The 17128-nt window shown below is 39.3% G+C and overlaps 1 protein-coding gene across 1 annotated transcript in view; it reads left to right on the forward strand.

The window, feature by feature from the left end:
- Positions 1-17128, forward strand: part of LOC130085684 (serine/threonine-protein kinase PAK 6) — a 120979-nt gene that overhangs the window by 65195 nt on the left and 38656 nt on the right. The window contains exon 3 of the mRNA XM_056251593.1: positions 13708-13933. Within this exon, the coding sequence (XP_056107568.1) occupies positions 13730-13933 (204 nt within the window). The 5' untranslated portion in view covers positions 13708-13729. The remainder of the gene's footprint in view (positions 1-13707; positions 13934-17128) is intronic.

Here is a 17128-nt window from a genome sequence, read left to right on the forward strand (position 1 = left end):
ATTAAAAACAGTTTTACCCACTCCACATTACACCAAAAGCAAATAAATTATACCGCCAGACCAGAGGCAGACAGAGTACAGAGCTTTGTTACTTGAGTAAAAGTACAGATACCCCTTGCTAAATTTTACTCAAGTACAAGTAAAAGTACTACATTCAGATGTCTACTTAAGTAAAAGTACTAAAGTACTTGTTTTTAAAACTACTTGAGTATCAAGAGTACAAGAGTAGATTTTCTAAATATTGCATTACTAATCTACTGCCACAGTGCTTACATTTATGCACAGAAACGTCCTACATGGAGTTATGAAAAATGTTAATACCTTGGAGAATGTAAAAGGAATTGAAAGTAAAATCAAGTCATTTTCATCTTTTTACCATGTTGCTTTATTTAATTTAATTACATTTTTGGGGGGTCCCATCTTTAAATGCGGGGACAACACACACACACACACACCACATGTAAGGGTGGCGCTGCCAATAAAGCACCTAAAAGCTGTCACAAAGAACCGGCAAAAGGAATGATTATGAATATGTAAAATATAGCAAGGAGATATTTTAATTGTTTATTAATAAACACTTGTTAATAAACAAGTGTTTTCTTTGTCAGTGTCGGCTAGATGAAGTTGACGATGCTGACTCGCGATCTTCAGTAGTGAACGCGCCAGAGAGAAATGCACATTTCATACGGATTACATAAGCAGAGAGCAGTCTGTAGTCTGTTTTCTTTCGTTTTTAATTTTTTCTGTTTAAAAGTAGACATGTCTGTGAGAGGCAAGTAGGCTACCTTATACACTGAGTTTCGGTTCATTTATGAGACGAGATCCAGTTCACGCGCCGGCGCCTCCGTTTCTTATCTATCGTCTGCTATTTACTTCTTATTTATTAAACCCAGGCAATTGGTTGATGAAACATTGATTAAAATTAAGATACAATTAATGCAAAACGAAATTCAGGTTAAAGAAAGGTTTTGTGTTTTCTGTTTGATGTCTCTGTGAAAGTTTTAAAGCATTTTTTTATGCCGCTTTCAGAGCGCTCACGTCCGTAACGGAGAACACGTCCATAACATTGTTTTTTCCTCATAAATGCAAACCGGAAAAATAAAATAAAACAAAATGAATATTTTATGTACTGTGGAGACTGAGCGCCAACCCTTCTTCATTCGCTGGGTAGTAGCCTACTTTGGTTTGCGCAGTGTAATTCACATAATCAGTAAAAATATATTTTGCCTCCTAAAGTTTTTTTTTTAAGAAATCAGAAATCCCTCGTGGCTACGCCACTGCCACATTTGAACCTGACTGTGTTAAACACACCACATACTCAAGAACATCAAACCAAATGCTTGGCTTACATTAATGTGTAATATAAAATCTGACCATGGAGTTGACTTTGGCGGAAAGCTGAAAGTGATTGCTGATAGGCTGTCCCAATCAGTGGCGCCTGCACAATCCAGTCACGTTTGAGATGGAAACAACAAATTGAGGGTTTCCGAGATTTTTATTTTTTTATTTTACTCGTGTACTCACGGTTATGGATAGAAATGTATTGGAGTAAAGAGTACAATATTTGCCTCTCAAATGTACTTGAGTAAAGTCATGAGTACTCCCCAAAAATGATACTTGAGTAAAGTACAGATCCCTCAAAATTGTACTTAAGTACTGTACTCAAGTAAATGTACTCCGTTACTGTCCGGCTCTGCGCCAGACAATCAATGTAAATGTCTGTTGAGAGAATAATGTTAGAAATCAAACTACCCTTTCATCGCAATGCAATAGTTATACTTTGTTCCCTGTATTTATTAGCACAGTCTACAGCAGCGGCGGAGTGATATGTAGTTACCTAGGCAACCGAGAGAGAGAGAGGTAGTGAGAGAGAGAGGTAGTGAGAGAGAGAGGTAGTGAGAGAGAGAGGTAGAGAGAGAGAGAGGTAGTGAGAGAGAGAGAGAGAGAGAGAGGTAGTGAGAGAGAGAGGTAGAGAGAGAGAGAGGTAGTGAGAGAGAGAGGTAGTGAGAGAGAGAGGTAGAGAGAGAGAGAGAGGTAGTGAGAGAGAGAGAGAGAGAGAGAGAGAGAGAGAGAGAGAGAGAGAGAGGTAGTGAGAGAGAGAGGTAGAGAGAGAGAGAGGTAGAGAGAGAGAGAGAGAGGTAGTGGTAGAGAGAGGTAGAGAGAGAGAGAGGTAGAGAGAGAGAGAGAGGTAGTGAGAGAGAGGTAGTGAGAGAGAGGTAGAGAGAGAGAGAGAGAGAGAGAGAGGGAGAGAGAGGTAGATAGAGAGAGAGAGAGGTAGTGAGAGAGAGAGGTAGAGAGATGTAGTGAGAGAGAGAGAGAGAGAGAGAGGTAGTGAGAGAGAGAGGTAGAGAGAGAGAGGTAGAGAGAGAGAGAGGTAGTGAGAGAGAGAGAGAGGTAGTGAGAGAGAGAGGTAGAGAGAGAGGTAGTGAGAGAGAGAGGTAGAGAGAGAGAGAGAGAGAGAGAGGTAGAGAGAGAGAGAGGTAGAGAGAGAGGTAGTGAGAGAGAGAGGTAGAGAGAGAGGTAGTGAGAGAGAGAGGTAGAGAGAGAGAGAGAGAGAGAGAGGTAGTGAGAGAGAGAGGTAGAGAGACAGCAACCTAGGCAAACTTTTCTGCAACATCCTAAACGGCAGACTAGCCCATTTTCTCAGAGACAGAAATGTTCTAAACAAGTGTCAAATTGGCTTCCAACCAAAATATCGCACATCAGACCACATATACACTCTCCATACCTTAGTCGATAAGCAAATCAACCAAAACAAAAGTAAAATTTTCTCATGCTTTGTTGACTTCAAAAAAGCATTTGACTCCATTTGGCATGAAGGTCTTTTTCTTCAATTAATCCAGTGCGGCATTGGAGGAAAAACATATGACATCATCAAATCTATGTACACAAACAACAAATTTGCAGTTAAAATTGGTAACAAGCACACGGAATTCCTCCCTCAGAGTCGTGGAGTGAGACAGGGCTGCAGCTTAAGTCCCACACTCTTCAACATCTACATATAGCGACGGCTCTGGATCAGTCTGCAGCACCTGGCCTTACTCTACTGGACACTGAGGTCAGATGCCTTCTGTTCGCTGATGATCTGGTGCTGCTGTCTCCCACTAAAGAGGGTCTACAGCAGCATCTAGACCTCCTGCACAGCTTCTGTCAGTCATGGGCCCTGTCAGTTAACCCCAAAAAGACAAAAATAATGATTTTCCAAAAAAGACCCAGCCGCCAAGACCAACATCATAGTTTTAAATTGAACAACATGCTCCTCGAACACACGCAGGACTACACTTACCTTGGCATAAATATCAGCAACACAGGAAATTTTAAAAAAGCTGTAAACGACTTGAGAGACAAGGCACGGAGAGCTTTTTATGCTATTAAGAGAAATATCCTAATTGACATCCCAATAAGAATCTGGCTAAAAATAATAAAAACAGTAATAGAGCCCATCGCGCTGTACGGCTGTGAAGTCTGGGGTCCACTCTCAGACCAAGAGTTCACTAGATGGGACAAACACCCAATGGAGACTCTGCAGACCGAGCTGTGCAAAATCCTGCTACGAGTTCAGCGCAAAACCCCAAATAATGCCTGTAGAGCAGAATTAGGTTTATACCCCCTTTTAATAACTATTCAAAAAAGAACCATTAAATTCCATGCCCACTTAAAAAATAGCGATGAACAGACCCTCCATCACAAAGCCCTGTCCTACCAAGAGCTGAAGCCAGAGAAGAACGCCCTCGGCCGATTGGTCTCAGAGCTGACGTCACAAACTGACAATAAAAACATAGCCAGACCAAACCAAATTATTAAAACACAAAAAGAAAAATACGTCAAACATTGGACAGACGCGACAGCCAAACAGAGTAAATTGGAATGCTATTTGGCCCTAAACAGAACCTATGAATTGGCAGGATACCTGAGTACAGTGAGCGACCCTAAACTGAGGAAAGTCCTGAGCATGTACAGACTCAGTGAACACAGTCTGGCCATAGAGACAGGCAGACACAGGCAGACCTGGCTGCCGAGGGAAGAGCGACTGTGCCCTCACTGCACACACACACACACACACACACACACACACACACACACACAGGCAGACCTGGCTGCCGAAGGAAGAGCGACTGTGCCCTCACTGCACACACACACACACACACACACACACAGGCAGACCTGGCTGCCGAAGGAAGAGCGACTGTGCCCTCACTGCACAGAGAGAGGTAGAGAGATGTAGTGAGAGAGAGAGAGAGAGAGAGAGAGAGAGGTAGTGAGAGAGAGAGGTAGAGAGATGTAGTGAGAGAGAGAGAGAGAGAGAGAGAGGTAGTGAGAGAGAGAGGTAGAGAGAGAGAGAGAGGTAGAGAGAGAGAGAGGTAGTGAGAGAGAGAGAGAGAGAGAGAGGTAGTGAGAGAGAGAGGTAGTGAGAGAGAGAGGTAGTGAGAGAGAGAGAGGTAGAGAGATGTAGTGAGAGAGAGAGAGAGAGAGAGAGAGAGAGGTAGTGAGAGAGAGAGGTAGAGAGAGAGAGAGGTAGTGAGAGAGAGATGCCGAGTTCTGTAAGAGTATCCTGGGAGTGCAGAGGAACACACCGAACAACGCATGCAGGGCAGAATTAGGCCAATACCCTCTACTAATACACATTGAGAAACAAGCCATCAAATTTTGGAAACATCTAAAAATGAGTGACCCCAACTCTTATCATTTTAAAGCCCTTAAAAACCATGAAATGAACACTGAGAAGAGCCCCCTCCTTCAGCTGGTCCTGAGGCTCCACACACACACTAACACCACTAACAGTGATCCGCCTCAGGACACACACACCCTCAGCCACACAATCCGGCCCAACCACATGATCAAAGCACAACAGGAGAATTACCTGACCTATTGGACTCAATCAACAGAAAAACAAAGCAAACTAGAATGTTATTTGGCCCTAAATAGAGACTACACAACCGCAGAATACCTGAGTACAGTGAAAGACTGTACACTAAGAAGAAGGATGACGAGGTACAGACTGAGCAATCACACTCTGACTGTAGAGACGGGCCGACACCGGCAGAACTGGCGGCCCAGAGAGAGACGCGTCTGCCCGTACTGTGAGCAAGGAGAAGTGGAGACAGGGCAACACTTCCTCACCCGCTGCCCCAACTATGAGGACATTAGAGGGACTTTCTATACAAAATTCGAAATACTTTGCCCTAACTTCCTACAATTAGACAACAAAACACAATTTCAACACCTATTAGGTGAAAAAACAGATTGTATCATATTAGCAGCCAGATACATTGATGCTTGTCACAAAAAGAGAGAGTCGACGACTAATCAGTGATGCGCCCACACACACACACACACACACACACACACACACACACTTACACACTGAATTCTAAATTGTTCAGAGAATTTTTGAAATGTTCATAAACTGTTCTAATTATTATTATTATTATGTATGTATTTATTTTTATTTGGTACACTGTTAATTTGTACAATTAATTTAATTTGTACATTTAGATTTAAGTCATATTATAATATTTTATTATTTTGATGTCTTTATGCATTCCAAGCTTTGGCAATATTGTATTGTGTACAGTCATGCCAATAAAGCAATTTAGAATTGAATTGAATTGAATTGAGAGAGAGAGAGAGGTAGTGAGAGAGAGAGGTAGAGAGAGAGGTAGAGAGAGGTAGTGAGAGAGAGAGGTAGAGAGAGAGGTAGAGAGAGGGGTAGTACAGGTAGTCCCGACTATAGTGCGCTTCGGTTCTGTGTTTACTTTTAGTAGCAGTGCTACTAAAGCCTGGTTCACACGGCAGGATAATTAGGCCGATTTTAGCCCCGATTCACCCCTTCCGACAATCTTAAGGATGCTCCAATTATCGTAAAATAATCTGATCAGATATTCCTGTCGTGTGTGGTGTGTTAAGACTGCTCTCGTCTGCTCGGAAGGACGTCGGGACCGCTCAGATCTCAAATCGGGGATATCCAACATGTTGGATTTTTTTGGCCCGATTTCTCCTCGTGTGTGGTGTCCGCGGGGGACAAGTGAGCACGCGGCCTGTGGAGTGTGGCGTGTAGCCAATCAGTAAGCGAGGTGACGAGGCGCAGAGGAAGCACAGGGAAACAAAATCAAAACAGCCGGCGGCATGGCGCACCAGAAAGTCCGGTGGACGTCGGAGATTCTTTGACCATCGCCTTTTCTTTTGATAACATTTTTTTTTCGGTTAAAAATAAACTACAAACTATCGCCACTGCATCCTCTTCGTCCGCCATGATTGTTTATCTCGAGGGATTTTGCGAGATTTTCCGTCTGACCTGGGAATGCTCGGGAGTCAAATCGGTTCGTGTGTGATGTGTTGATTTTGCCGTGTGGCAGCGCACCACACACTGTACGACCAAAACTGTTAGACCCGTGATTTTTTACAAAAACTGTTTTTAATGGCAGGCTAGCAGTTACCGTTGACTCGCGCTAGCCTAGCACCGGCGAACTATGCAACTGGAACGACTGGATGAAATTTCTAAAAACTGTCTCCACTGATAAATAACACCCAGGCTAACTTGTAAATGATGCCCGATGTCCAAAATCCTGAACCCCCCCTTTAACCTTCAGTGAAACTTCTATCTTTTCAATTACATCAGACAGATAATATGAGTTTTCTGTTCTCAACCTAACCTACAGTGATTTGGACTGAATGCAACATTATATTTTCCCAGTTGAAACTTCAGGTCACTCCGTCCAGCCACTGCTCTATTTCAATTGCTGTCATCATATCAAATCTGGATTAAATGCTGTGACAGTGAAAGCGGATTAGTCTTTTTGAAAGCTGATATTGCTGCTTTAGCTGCAGTATTTAAATGGATTATGATCCACATGGGATAAAGTCCTGGACAATATTAAGATAGATAAACAAATGCTTACAATGTGCTTTTCCTTAGATTAATGGATGAAGGAAGGCTGACAACAGCTTTTAATAATGAAATCTGATTTACCATTAATACCAAAGGACATGCAAAATCCGATTACATCTCGCTGGAGTTGAGTGTGTCATTGAGAAAGTTTTAAAACACTACAAGTTGCTGAAGCAAACTCTCACGTTTGGAAATCCCAATCGGATGCATCTCAGATAACAGGGAACGTTCTCAGAACTTTCCGGCAAAGTTCCCTTAAAGGGGGGGTTGATTATGATTTCACTTTTCTAACTTTAGTGAGTGTGTAATGTTGCTGTTTGAGCATAAACAAAATCTGCAAAGTTACGACGCTCAAAGTTCAGAGCAAAGGGAGAGATTTGCTTTTAAATAAATCGCTTTTTAAGGACTACAACAAACGGCTGGTAGGGACTACATGACAATCCTCATGGGTCAGTGACATCACTAACCCTAAAATTTACATAAACCCCGCCCCCGGAAAGCGATTTATAGATTATGATGACAGAATATGCTAATCAATGTCCAGAAGATAACTACACATAAGCTTCATAAATCCATCAACTAATCATTCAGAAACGTCCTGTTGCATTCTACATGTTGTCACCTCTTGAGTCTCTCCATCTTTGTCTGACTCTAAAAGGGATAAATGTTTTTGAAATTTTCAGTGCATGTGTGTGTGAGGTAAAAGGACACGAGCTCTTGAAGCTCCGCCCCCTGCGCCGGGAGCTGCAACTCATTTGCATTTAAAGGGACAGACACAAAAACGTTGCGTTTTTGCTCACCCTCAAAAAGTTACAATTTTAACATGCTATATACAAATATCTGTGGGGTATTTTGAGCTAAAACTTCACACACACACTCTGGGGACATCAGAGACTTATTTTACATCTTGTGAAAAGGGCATTATATCACCTCTTTAACCCTCTGGGGACCAATGGGTTTTTGGGGCCCTTGGGATGTTTTGACATGCACTGACATTTGTGCTTTTTTCAGTTATTTATAACATGTTAATGGCAACGGTGTAAATTCACTCTATATAGCACAAACGGGGCTACCATAATATTTGAGCAACATGTATGTACATGCTTGTATTTTTGAGAGAATATTATTTATGCATGGTTATTGAAAAACTTAAAAATAAAAGTTTCTGAAATAAGGCCACAAAACACATATTGATTATTTCTTCACAAGTCTTTTGAAAATTGTATCGCATAGTCTAGAATATTTGCTCCAAACCTATGTGAGAATCATCTTGACTACTCATTCAGATAAGTCAATAAAGTCTTTTATAATGTGTATGACGTGTTTAGTTTGAGAAAGCTTTATGCGAGTAGGGTTGTGATGTATGTCTCGAGACCGGTCTTGGCCCATAATAGGGAGAGTAATTACTGACAAAATTTTCATTTTGGGGTGAACTAACCCTTTAAAGTTGATGAGTGTGTTTTGTTTATTATATTTAGCTATCATAATTTATCAAATAAAAGAAAAAGAAAAATCAAACAAGGTGAAGTACTTTTCACTTCTCGCAATTGTGAGAAAAGATGTCAGAATTGTAAGATAAAAAGTCTCAATTCTGTCTTTTTTTCTCGCAATTGCAAGAAACAAAGTCGCAATTATGAGAAATAAAGTCGCAATTGCGAGAAAAAAAGACCAAATTTAGACTTTTTATCTCACAATTCTGACATCTTTTCTCAAAATTGCGACTATTTCTCATAATTGCAACTTTATATCTCGCAAATGCGACTTTATTTGTCATAATTGCGACTTTATTTGTCATAATTGCGACTTTATTTCTCAGAATTGCGACTTTATATCTCATTTATCTCTACTTTATATCATATTGTGAGATAAAAAGTCGCAATTATTTATTTTATTTTATTCAGTGGCGGAAACAAGCTTCCATACATATGTGTGCTGACTGTGTAAAGACTGTTTTCACCTGATTATACCATAAACCCAGTCTCACAAAACACATCACGAGTAACACCGAGGTGAATGTGCTCGATCACATCTGTTCTGTTAAACATAAACGCTACATGTTCAACACAGCTATCTTTGTTTTGAGGATCAGACTGATAGATGAAGTCTGGATTCAGTTAACACACACAGATCAATATTCGCCCCGGGACTTCATGCAAACAGAAACAGATAGTCTATAGAAGCATTTATTCTCAAGGACAATCAGTTAAATGGTGTTTATTGATATTGTCAGTTTGTAATAGACAGTGTGACTGCAGTTTATACATCATATGCTTAAGAAAAAGAGGAAAAATGTCAGTTTGCTCAGGAGTTTCTCAGTTATGTAACACTAAATATCAATCTTGTGTCAGATGTTTCTCCTAAAATTCCTTGGGAGAAATAAAAATACACTAATGATTAGCGATAAAATGAATGTGGAGATCTTTTCTGAAACTCTTGAAGAGAGAAAGGCCTCTTAATGTTCATGTAAACTGTATCAGCTTCATAATAGTTCTGTCAGATGTCACTAATTAAACAGCCAAATATTATTTTTTAATATGGTGCAAAAGTTCATTTATTTCAGTAATTCAACTTAAAAGGTGAAACTAATATATTATATAGACTCATTACATGCAAAGTGAGATATTTCAAGCCTTTATTTGTTATAATTGTGATGATTATGAATTACAGCTTATGAAAACCCCAAATTCAAAATTAGAATATTGTGAAAAGATTTTCATATCTGTAAGCCATAATCATCAAAATTATAACAAAGGCTTGAAATATCTCACTTTGCATGTAATGAGTCTATATAATATATTAGTTTCACCTTTTAAGTTGAATTACTGAAATAAATTGCACGATATTCAAATTTTTCGAGTTTCTCCTGTAGCATTGTTTCAGTAAACTGTCATATTTGTAATGTGACCCATTTTTTCCACATCAACACTACAGCTACATTTGTGTTTGATTGAATAACCCGCTTCACTCAGAGACGTCATATTACAGATATAAAACGGGGTTGAATGATGTTCAAGGCAAGGAGACGCAGAGGTTGTAAGTGCTTTTGTCGATTCTCACACAAACCATCTCGTCTCTCCCCAGGCGTGTCGGGTCGATCTCCTCCAGGCTGAGCGCTGTGTGTTTCTGGTCAATCATCTTACAGGCTCCTAGGAAAACATGCTCTCTTTTTCAGGAGAAAAGATTAAGACTTTTGCTGAAGATACTAGATCTACAAACATCACGAGGAATCAATTTGTGAGATATACCATTACCCAGCCAACAGAAAATGTTCTCAGAACTGTCAAAGTTCAAAGTCATCTGGTCTTTATCCATAGTTCATCTGAAGTGATGGACATTCGTCTTGAGATTTTTTAAATGTTACTCGTTTTTTCGGAACGTTCAGAGAATATTCCAAAGGAACGTTTCCATAATGTGTGAAGAATGAACGGAATGTTCAACTAAAGTTCGCATAAACAGAAAAAAAATACGTTTTAAACATTAAAAAAAGAACTGGATGTTTTGAATGTTCAGAGGACATTCAGAAATAAAGTTTCATAACTTAAATGTGAACATTAGCAAAGCGTTATTTGAACATATTTATGTTCATCTTACTTTGAAAATACTCATAAAACCTACATTTATTGAACTGCTAATACAACTTCCTTCATATTTCGACAAAATTATTAAATTTAAATTTAGAGAGAGTGAGTGAGTGAGTGAGTGAGAGAGAGAGTGAGTGAGAGAGAGAGAGAGAGAGTGAGAGAGAGTGAGTGAGTGAGAGAGAGAGTGTGTTAGAGGGAGAGAGAGTGAGAGAGAGTGAGTGAGTGAGAGAGAGAGAGAGTGAGACAGAGTGAGTGAGTGAGTGAGAGAGAGAGTGTGTTAGAGAGAGAGAGTGAGATCAAATAAATGCAGCCTTGGTGACAAACATTAAATAATCTTACAACCCCAAACTTTTGTAATGACCCTTATATAATAACTCACACTGTGATAGTCTATAATTCATGCCAAGTGCAGAGTGAGTGAGTGAGTGTGTGTGTGAGAGAGAGAGAGAGAGAGAGAGAGAGAGGGAAAGAGAGTGAGAGGGAGAGTGTGTGTGTGTGTGTGGGAGAGAGAGAGAGAGAGAGAGAGAGAGTGAGAGAGAGAGAGAGAGAGAGAGAGAGAGAGTGAGTGAGTGAGTGAGTGAGTGAGTGAGTGAGTGAGTGAGTGGAGTGAGAGAGAGTGAGTGAGTGAGTGAGTGAGTGAGTGAGTGAGTGAGTGAGTGAGTGAGTGAGTGAGTGGAGTGAGAGAGCGAGAGGGAGAGGGAGAGTGTGTGTGTGTGGGGGAGAGAGAGAGAGAGAGAGTGAGTGAGTGAGTGAGTGGAGTGAGAGAGAGTGAGTGAGTGAGTGAGTGAGTGAGTGAGTGAGTGAGTGAGTGAGTGAGTGAGTGGAGTGAGAGAGCGAGAGCGAGAGGGAGAGGGAGAGTGTGTGTGTGTGGGGGAGAGAGAGAGAGAGAGAGAGCGGTCCTTCAGTGTAATGGGAGCTCAGCTTCTTTCTGTTCTTTTATCAAGTTAATGCTCTTTGAACCCAAAGGCACGGGCCAGAGGCCTTCAGCGTTCCCTGTCTGTCATTTAAAGGGCAGGCAGAGTGAGTAAGCCCTAATTGAGCAGATATACTTCATTTCACATGCGAGCATCCACACACACACACACACACACACACACACACACACACACACGCGGCTGCCGATAGCGCTGTTCTCAAGCACAAACTAGCCTCGGATGTACAGCAGGAGTCGACAGAAGAAGATGCGCATGTCAGAGACAATGTTCTCTTTGCTGATTAAAAATGCTGACAGTGAATCAGTAGATATGTCTGTGTTGGACTTTCTATTTTAAGAACAAAGATGACTTGATATTTCTTTTGCTTTAAGGCAATGCAACACATTTCAGCCAGCTTTCATGCAACAAAAGGAACAAAAATAGAAATGTATAAAAGCATATTCTTTAGGATAGTGTTGCTCATTTTAATGGGAAAAACAACCCAATACATTTCACTTTCAATAGATTTCTGTAACATTAGTAGTATATTGTAATCATAAATGAATATAGTAATCATTCAGTGACATGTATGCATATAAAGTACCATAGTATTATGCAATCATGTAATCATGGTATCACCACAGAGTTGTTTTCTTCAGAGTTTGGATCCAAAATTCTGGCAAATGATAGAATAATGTAAAGTGATTTGCATCTATATTCATTTTAAAATATCAATTTGTAAAGAAAAATTGGTAGCAGTTTAATTAAGGTATCCGTTGTAATGCATATTGTCATAGATTGTTATATTTGCTGATTCCTTGTTACATCTGAAATTGGTTGTTTGAAAGTGTGATGTGTTTTAATGCATTATATTTTCTGTGTAACAACGAATAGAAGTATTATATAATTATAAAACACCTTTTAAAAGTAACTTGAGGCTTCAAATCAAATAAAGATTGTATCATTACAGTGTTACACCAGTAGGTGGCGACAAGAGACTGTTAAAAATGTGAGTCATTGAATCATTCACTCAAGAGATTTGTTAAAAAACACTGATTCATCCAGTAATAAAACAAGTGAAGTCTTTATGAGTGAGTCATTGAATCATTCATTCAAGAGATTCGTTCAAAAACACTGATTCATCCAGTAATAAAACAAGTGAAGTCTTTATGAGTGAGTCATTGAATCATTCACTCAAGAGATTCGTTAAAAAACACTGATTCATCCAGTAATAAAACAAGTGAAGTCTTTATGAGTGAGTCATTGAATCATTCATTGAAGAGATTCGTTCAAAAACACTGATTCATCCAGTAATAAAACAAGTGAAGTGTTTATGAGTGAGTCATTGAATCATTATATTTTCTGTGTAACAACGAATAGAGGTATTATAATGTATTATAATTATAAAACACCTTTTAAAAGTAACTTGAGGCTTCAAATCAAATAAAGATTGTATCATTACAGTGTTACACCAGTAGGTGGCGACAAGAGACTGTTAAAAATGTGAGTCATTGAATCATTCACTCAAGAGATTTGTTAAAAAACACTGATTCATCCAGTAATGAAACAAGTGAAGTGTTTATGAGTGAGTCATTGAATCATTCATTCAAGAGATTCGTTCAAAAACACTGATTCATCCAGTAATAAAACAAGTGAAGTCTTTATGAGTGAGTCATTGAATCATTCACTCAAGAGATTCGTTAAAAAACACTGATTCATCCAGTAATAAAACAAGTGAAGTCTTTATGAGTGAGTCATTGAATCATTCATTGAAGAGATTCGTTCAAAAACACTGATTCATCCAGTAATAAAACAAGTGAAGTGTTTATGAGTGAGTCATTGAATCATTATATTTTCTGTGTAACAACGAATAGAGGTATTATAATGTATTATAATTATAAAACACCTTTTAAAAGTAACTTGACGCTTCAAATCAAATAAAGATTGTATCGATTACAGCGTTACACCAGTAGGTGGCGACAAGAGACTGATGAAAATGTGTGTGTCATTGAATCATTCACTCAAGAGATTCGTTCAAAAACACTGATTCATCCAGTAATGAAACAAGTGAAGTGTTTATGAGTGAGTCATTGAATCATTCATCATTCAAATACATTTTTAATAGATTGCAGAACTTCGCATTTTGTCAGAACCTCTAGTAAATTACATGTTATTTTGTTTAGTCGTCTGTTCAGAATCTTGTGAGAATCGTGATCTCCATTTTAAACAAACAAAGAAATTCTCAATTTCTCCAGAATAATGCAGCTCTAGTGTCAACTAATCAGTTGTTCATCTTTTTCTTCATATTTCTGTGTTTTGAAAGGTCTCTGCTGTAGTATCTGACAATGTTTCGCAAAAAGAAGAAGAAGAGGCCGGAGATTTCGGCACCGAAGAACTTTGAGCATCGCGTTCATACGTCGTTCGACGCGAAGCGAGGGGTCTTCGTCGGCCTTCCCACGCAATGGCAGAGTCTAATAGAAAACCTCCGGAGACCCAAACCGATGGTGGACCCGTCCAGGATAACACCGGTGGAGCTCAAACCAAAGAAGGTCAGGATTACACCTCGCGTGTTAGGAAATATCCCACAATGCCATGATAGACCATTTCAGTTCACTTTATTTGATTGGAAAACCATCCGTACCACCTAAGCAACTGCATAGGAAAACATACAGATGTGTGTATAACTCTTATTTTTTAAGGTTTTGTCTTAAAAAATGGTCCTAAGGTACACTACTTTGTTTTGTCAATTTGAATTGATTCGTTCACTAAATGCAAAACGTCTCATTCAGCCAATAAATTCAAGGCAACTGGTTTATTCAGCAACTTTTCAATTAGTATTATAATCTATCATTTGGTATTATAATGTATTATAATTATAAATCACCTTTTGTAAGTAACTTGACGCTTCAAATAAAGATTGTATCGATTACAGCGTTAAACCAGTAGGTGGCGACAAGAGACTGTTAAAAATGTGAGTCATTGAATCATTCAGTCAAGAGATTCGTTCAAAAACACTGATTCATCCAGTAATGAAACAAGTGAAGTCTTAATGAGTGAGTCATTGAATCATTCATTCAAGAGATTTGTTCAAAAACGCTGATTCATCCAGTAATGAAACAAATGAAGTCTTTATGAGTGAGTCATTGAATCATTCATTCAAGAGATTTGTTCAAAAACGCAGATTCATCCAGTAATGAAACAAGTGAAGTCTTAATGAGTGAGTCATTGAATCATTCATTCAAGAGATTTGTTCAAAAACGCTGATTCATCCAGTAATGAAACAAATGAAGTCTTTATGAGTGAGTCATTGAATCATTCATCCAAGAGATTTGTTCAAAAACGCTGATTCATCCAGTAATGAAACAAATGAAGTCTTTATGAGTGAGTCATTGAATCATTCATTCAAGAGATTCGTTCGTTCATCCATGAATCCATAAACCAGTGTCTATATGGATTTGACCTGATCTCAGATATTTTTTTTATAAATTTGTAGACATTTTAATGACACATGTGTGTAATAAAAAGAAGAGCTGTAATTAAAAGACTCACACTGGGCTGATTAACCAAGCAAAAATAATAAAACAAGCCCTACAATTGAATAAAATAACAAAGATTATAAAGACACTTGATAATTAATGGCATCAGATGATTTGTTAATTGCATTTAATTGATAAAAATTGCGGTTGTTTCTTTTAAAGTGTTTTTATGCATGTTTGGGCTCAAGCAAACTTGAGCTTGGGAAAGGCGCTGTATAAATAAAACATTATTATTATTAAATATTATTTTTGCTGTATTTACACTGTTCTGACCAGCAGGTCAAGCAATTGATTCAAAAAGCTTCATTTCTGAAGACGCATAACTTTACAAAGCAGAGATATCCGGGATGAAGTGTTCAGACCTCCACACTCGACACACAAACCTCAAGAAACAATCAACAGAAGTAAAAAGATGATCACAACACAACAGAAAACTAACAATAATGTAAGCAAAACGTCAGCAAACAGCGAAACAATAATCCTATAACAGAAACCGTGTCATTTATTTGTGCTGCAATGCATGCTGGGAACTTACAAACTCATAAATATCTCCGCAATATTGTTCAACTTAAAGGGTTAGTTCACCCCAAAAATGAAAACTCTGTCAGTAATTACTCTCCCTCATGTTGTTCAACCCCGTAAGACTTTCGTTCATCTTCGTGACACAAATTAAGATATTTTTGATTAAATCTGAGAGCTGGATCACTCCTCCATAGGCTTCTAAGGGATCGAAACTTGCCGGCCCAGAAAAGTTATGAAAGACATCGTTAAAATAGTCAGAGTGACTACAGTGGCTCAACCTTAAGTTTATCAAGCGACGAGAATACTTTCTGTGCGCAAAAAAAAAACAAAAATAACGACTTTATTCAACTCTTCATTTCCTTCTCTGTGGGCCGTGAGATTTCACGTAGTGTAACAGCGCAGCGCTTCTGTGTTGTACGTCACACACATCACACACACACACACATGACAAGCGTCGGCCAATAGTGAGCCTGCGTGTGACGTACGACCCAGAAGCGCTGCGCTGTTAAGGCCTGTTCACACCGGGATGAATTTCGCGCGCGATATTCGCTGACGTTTAACGCCTCGTGACTAAACAAAGGGCGCCAGCGTGAGTGTGCACACCGACGCGAAAAACGCCACGCGTAAAAGCGTCATTTAAAAAAAAAAAATGCCTCGGGTTGGTTTTTTTAGTTTGACGCGCCGCGTCAAAAACTATCCGACCAATGAGATTGGCGCTTTTGCTCACGTGTCTGGAGCTTCTGAAGTTACAGTAAAACACAACTTGGGGGCGCTCAAACACAAAACGGTCTTGCCGAGCACACATACGTAACGGCGAAGAAGAGAACGCCAAGTAGCGTCTACACTGCCGGGAAGAAATAAGACGAGGAAGATGCAAGGCAAGATGAATGTAGAGCTGCTGGTCTCGTTGGTGTCGGAACATAAAGAACTATATGACAAACGCCACAGCGACTACAAAAATCTTGATAAAAGAGAATGTTATGGAGTGGTATTGCAGAGCAAATGGGCGCCATCTAATGTCAGGGAATGAATTTGCATGTTCACTCGGCGCAACGTCAGCGAAAATCGCTTGGGTGTGAACACAAAAAAACACTTCGAAAAACGCTGACGAATAACGCACGCCGATATTCGTCCCGGTGTGTACGAGCCTTTACACTACGTGAAATCTCACGGCCCACAGAGAAGGAAATGAAGAGTTGAATAAAGTCGTTATTTTTGTTTGTTTTTTTGCGCACAGAAAGTATTCTCGTCGCTTGATAAACTTAAGGTTGAGCCGCTGTAGTCACTCGGATTATTTTAACGATGTCTTTAATAACTTTTCTGGGCCGGCCAGTTTCGATCCCTTAAGAAGCCTATGGAGGAGTGATCCAGCTCTCAGATTTAATCAAAAATATCTTAATTTGTGTTCCGATGATGAACGAAAGTCTTACGGGGTTGAACAACATGAGGGAGAGTAATTACTGACAGAGTTTTCATTTTGGGGTGAACTAACCCTTTAAAACTCTTTGTCAAGAGACTAACAGTTTTTATGCACATGACCTGTAAATGTATGATTATTCCAGCGCCTGTAATCTCAACACCCTCCTCAATCTGTCGGGAAAGCATCGTCGTTGGTTCCAGTTTTGGCTTTTGGCTCACTTGGGACAAGGCTTGAATTTAAGTAGAGATGCAGGTCTTAATCTAATT

Source organism: Rhinichthys klamathensis, unplaced genomic scaffold (genome assembly GCF_029890125.1).
Source record: "Rhinichthys klamathensis goyatoka isolate OS25496 unplaced genomic scaffold, OSU_Roscu_1.1 h1tg000085l_1, whole genome shotgun sequence".
Lineage (NCBI taxonomy): Eukaryota > Metazoa > Chordata > Actinopteri > Cypriniformes > Leuciscidae > Rhinichthys > Rhinichthys klamathensis.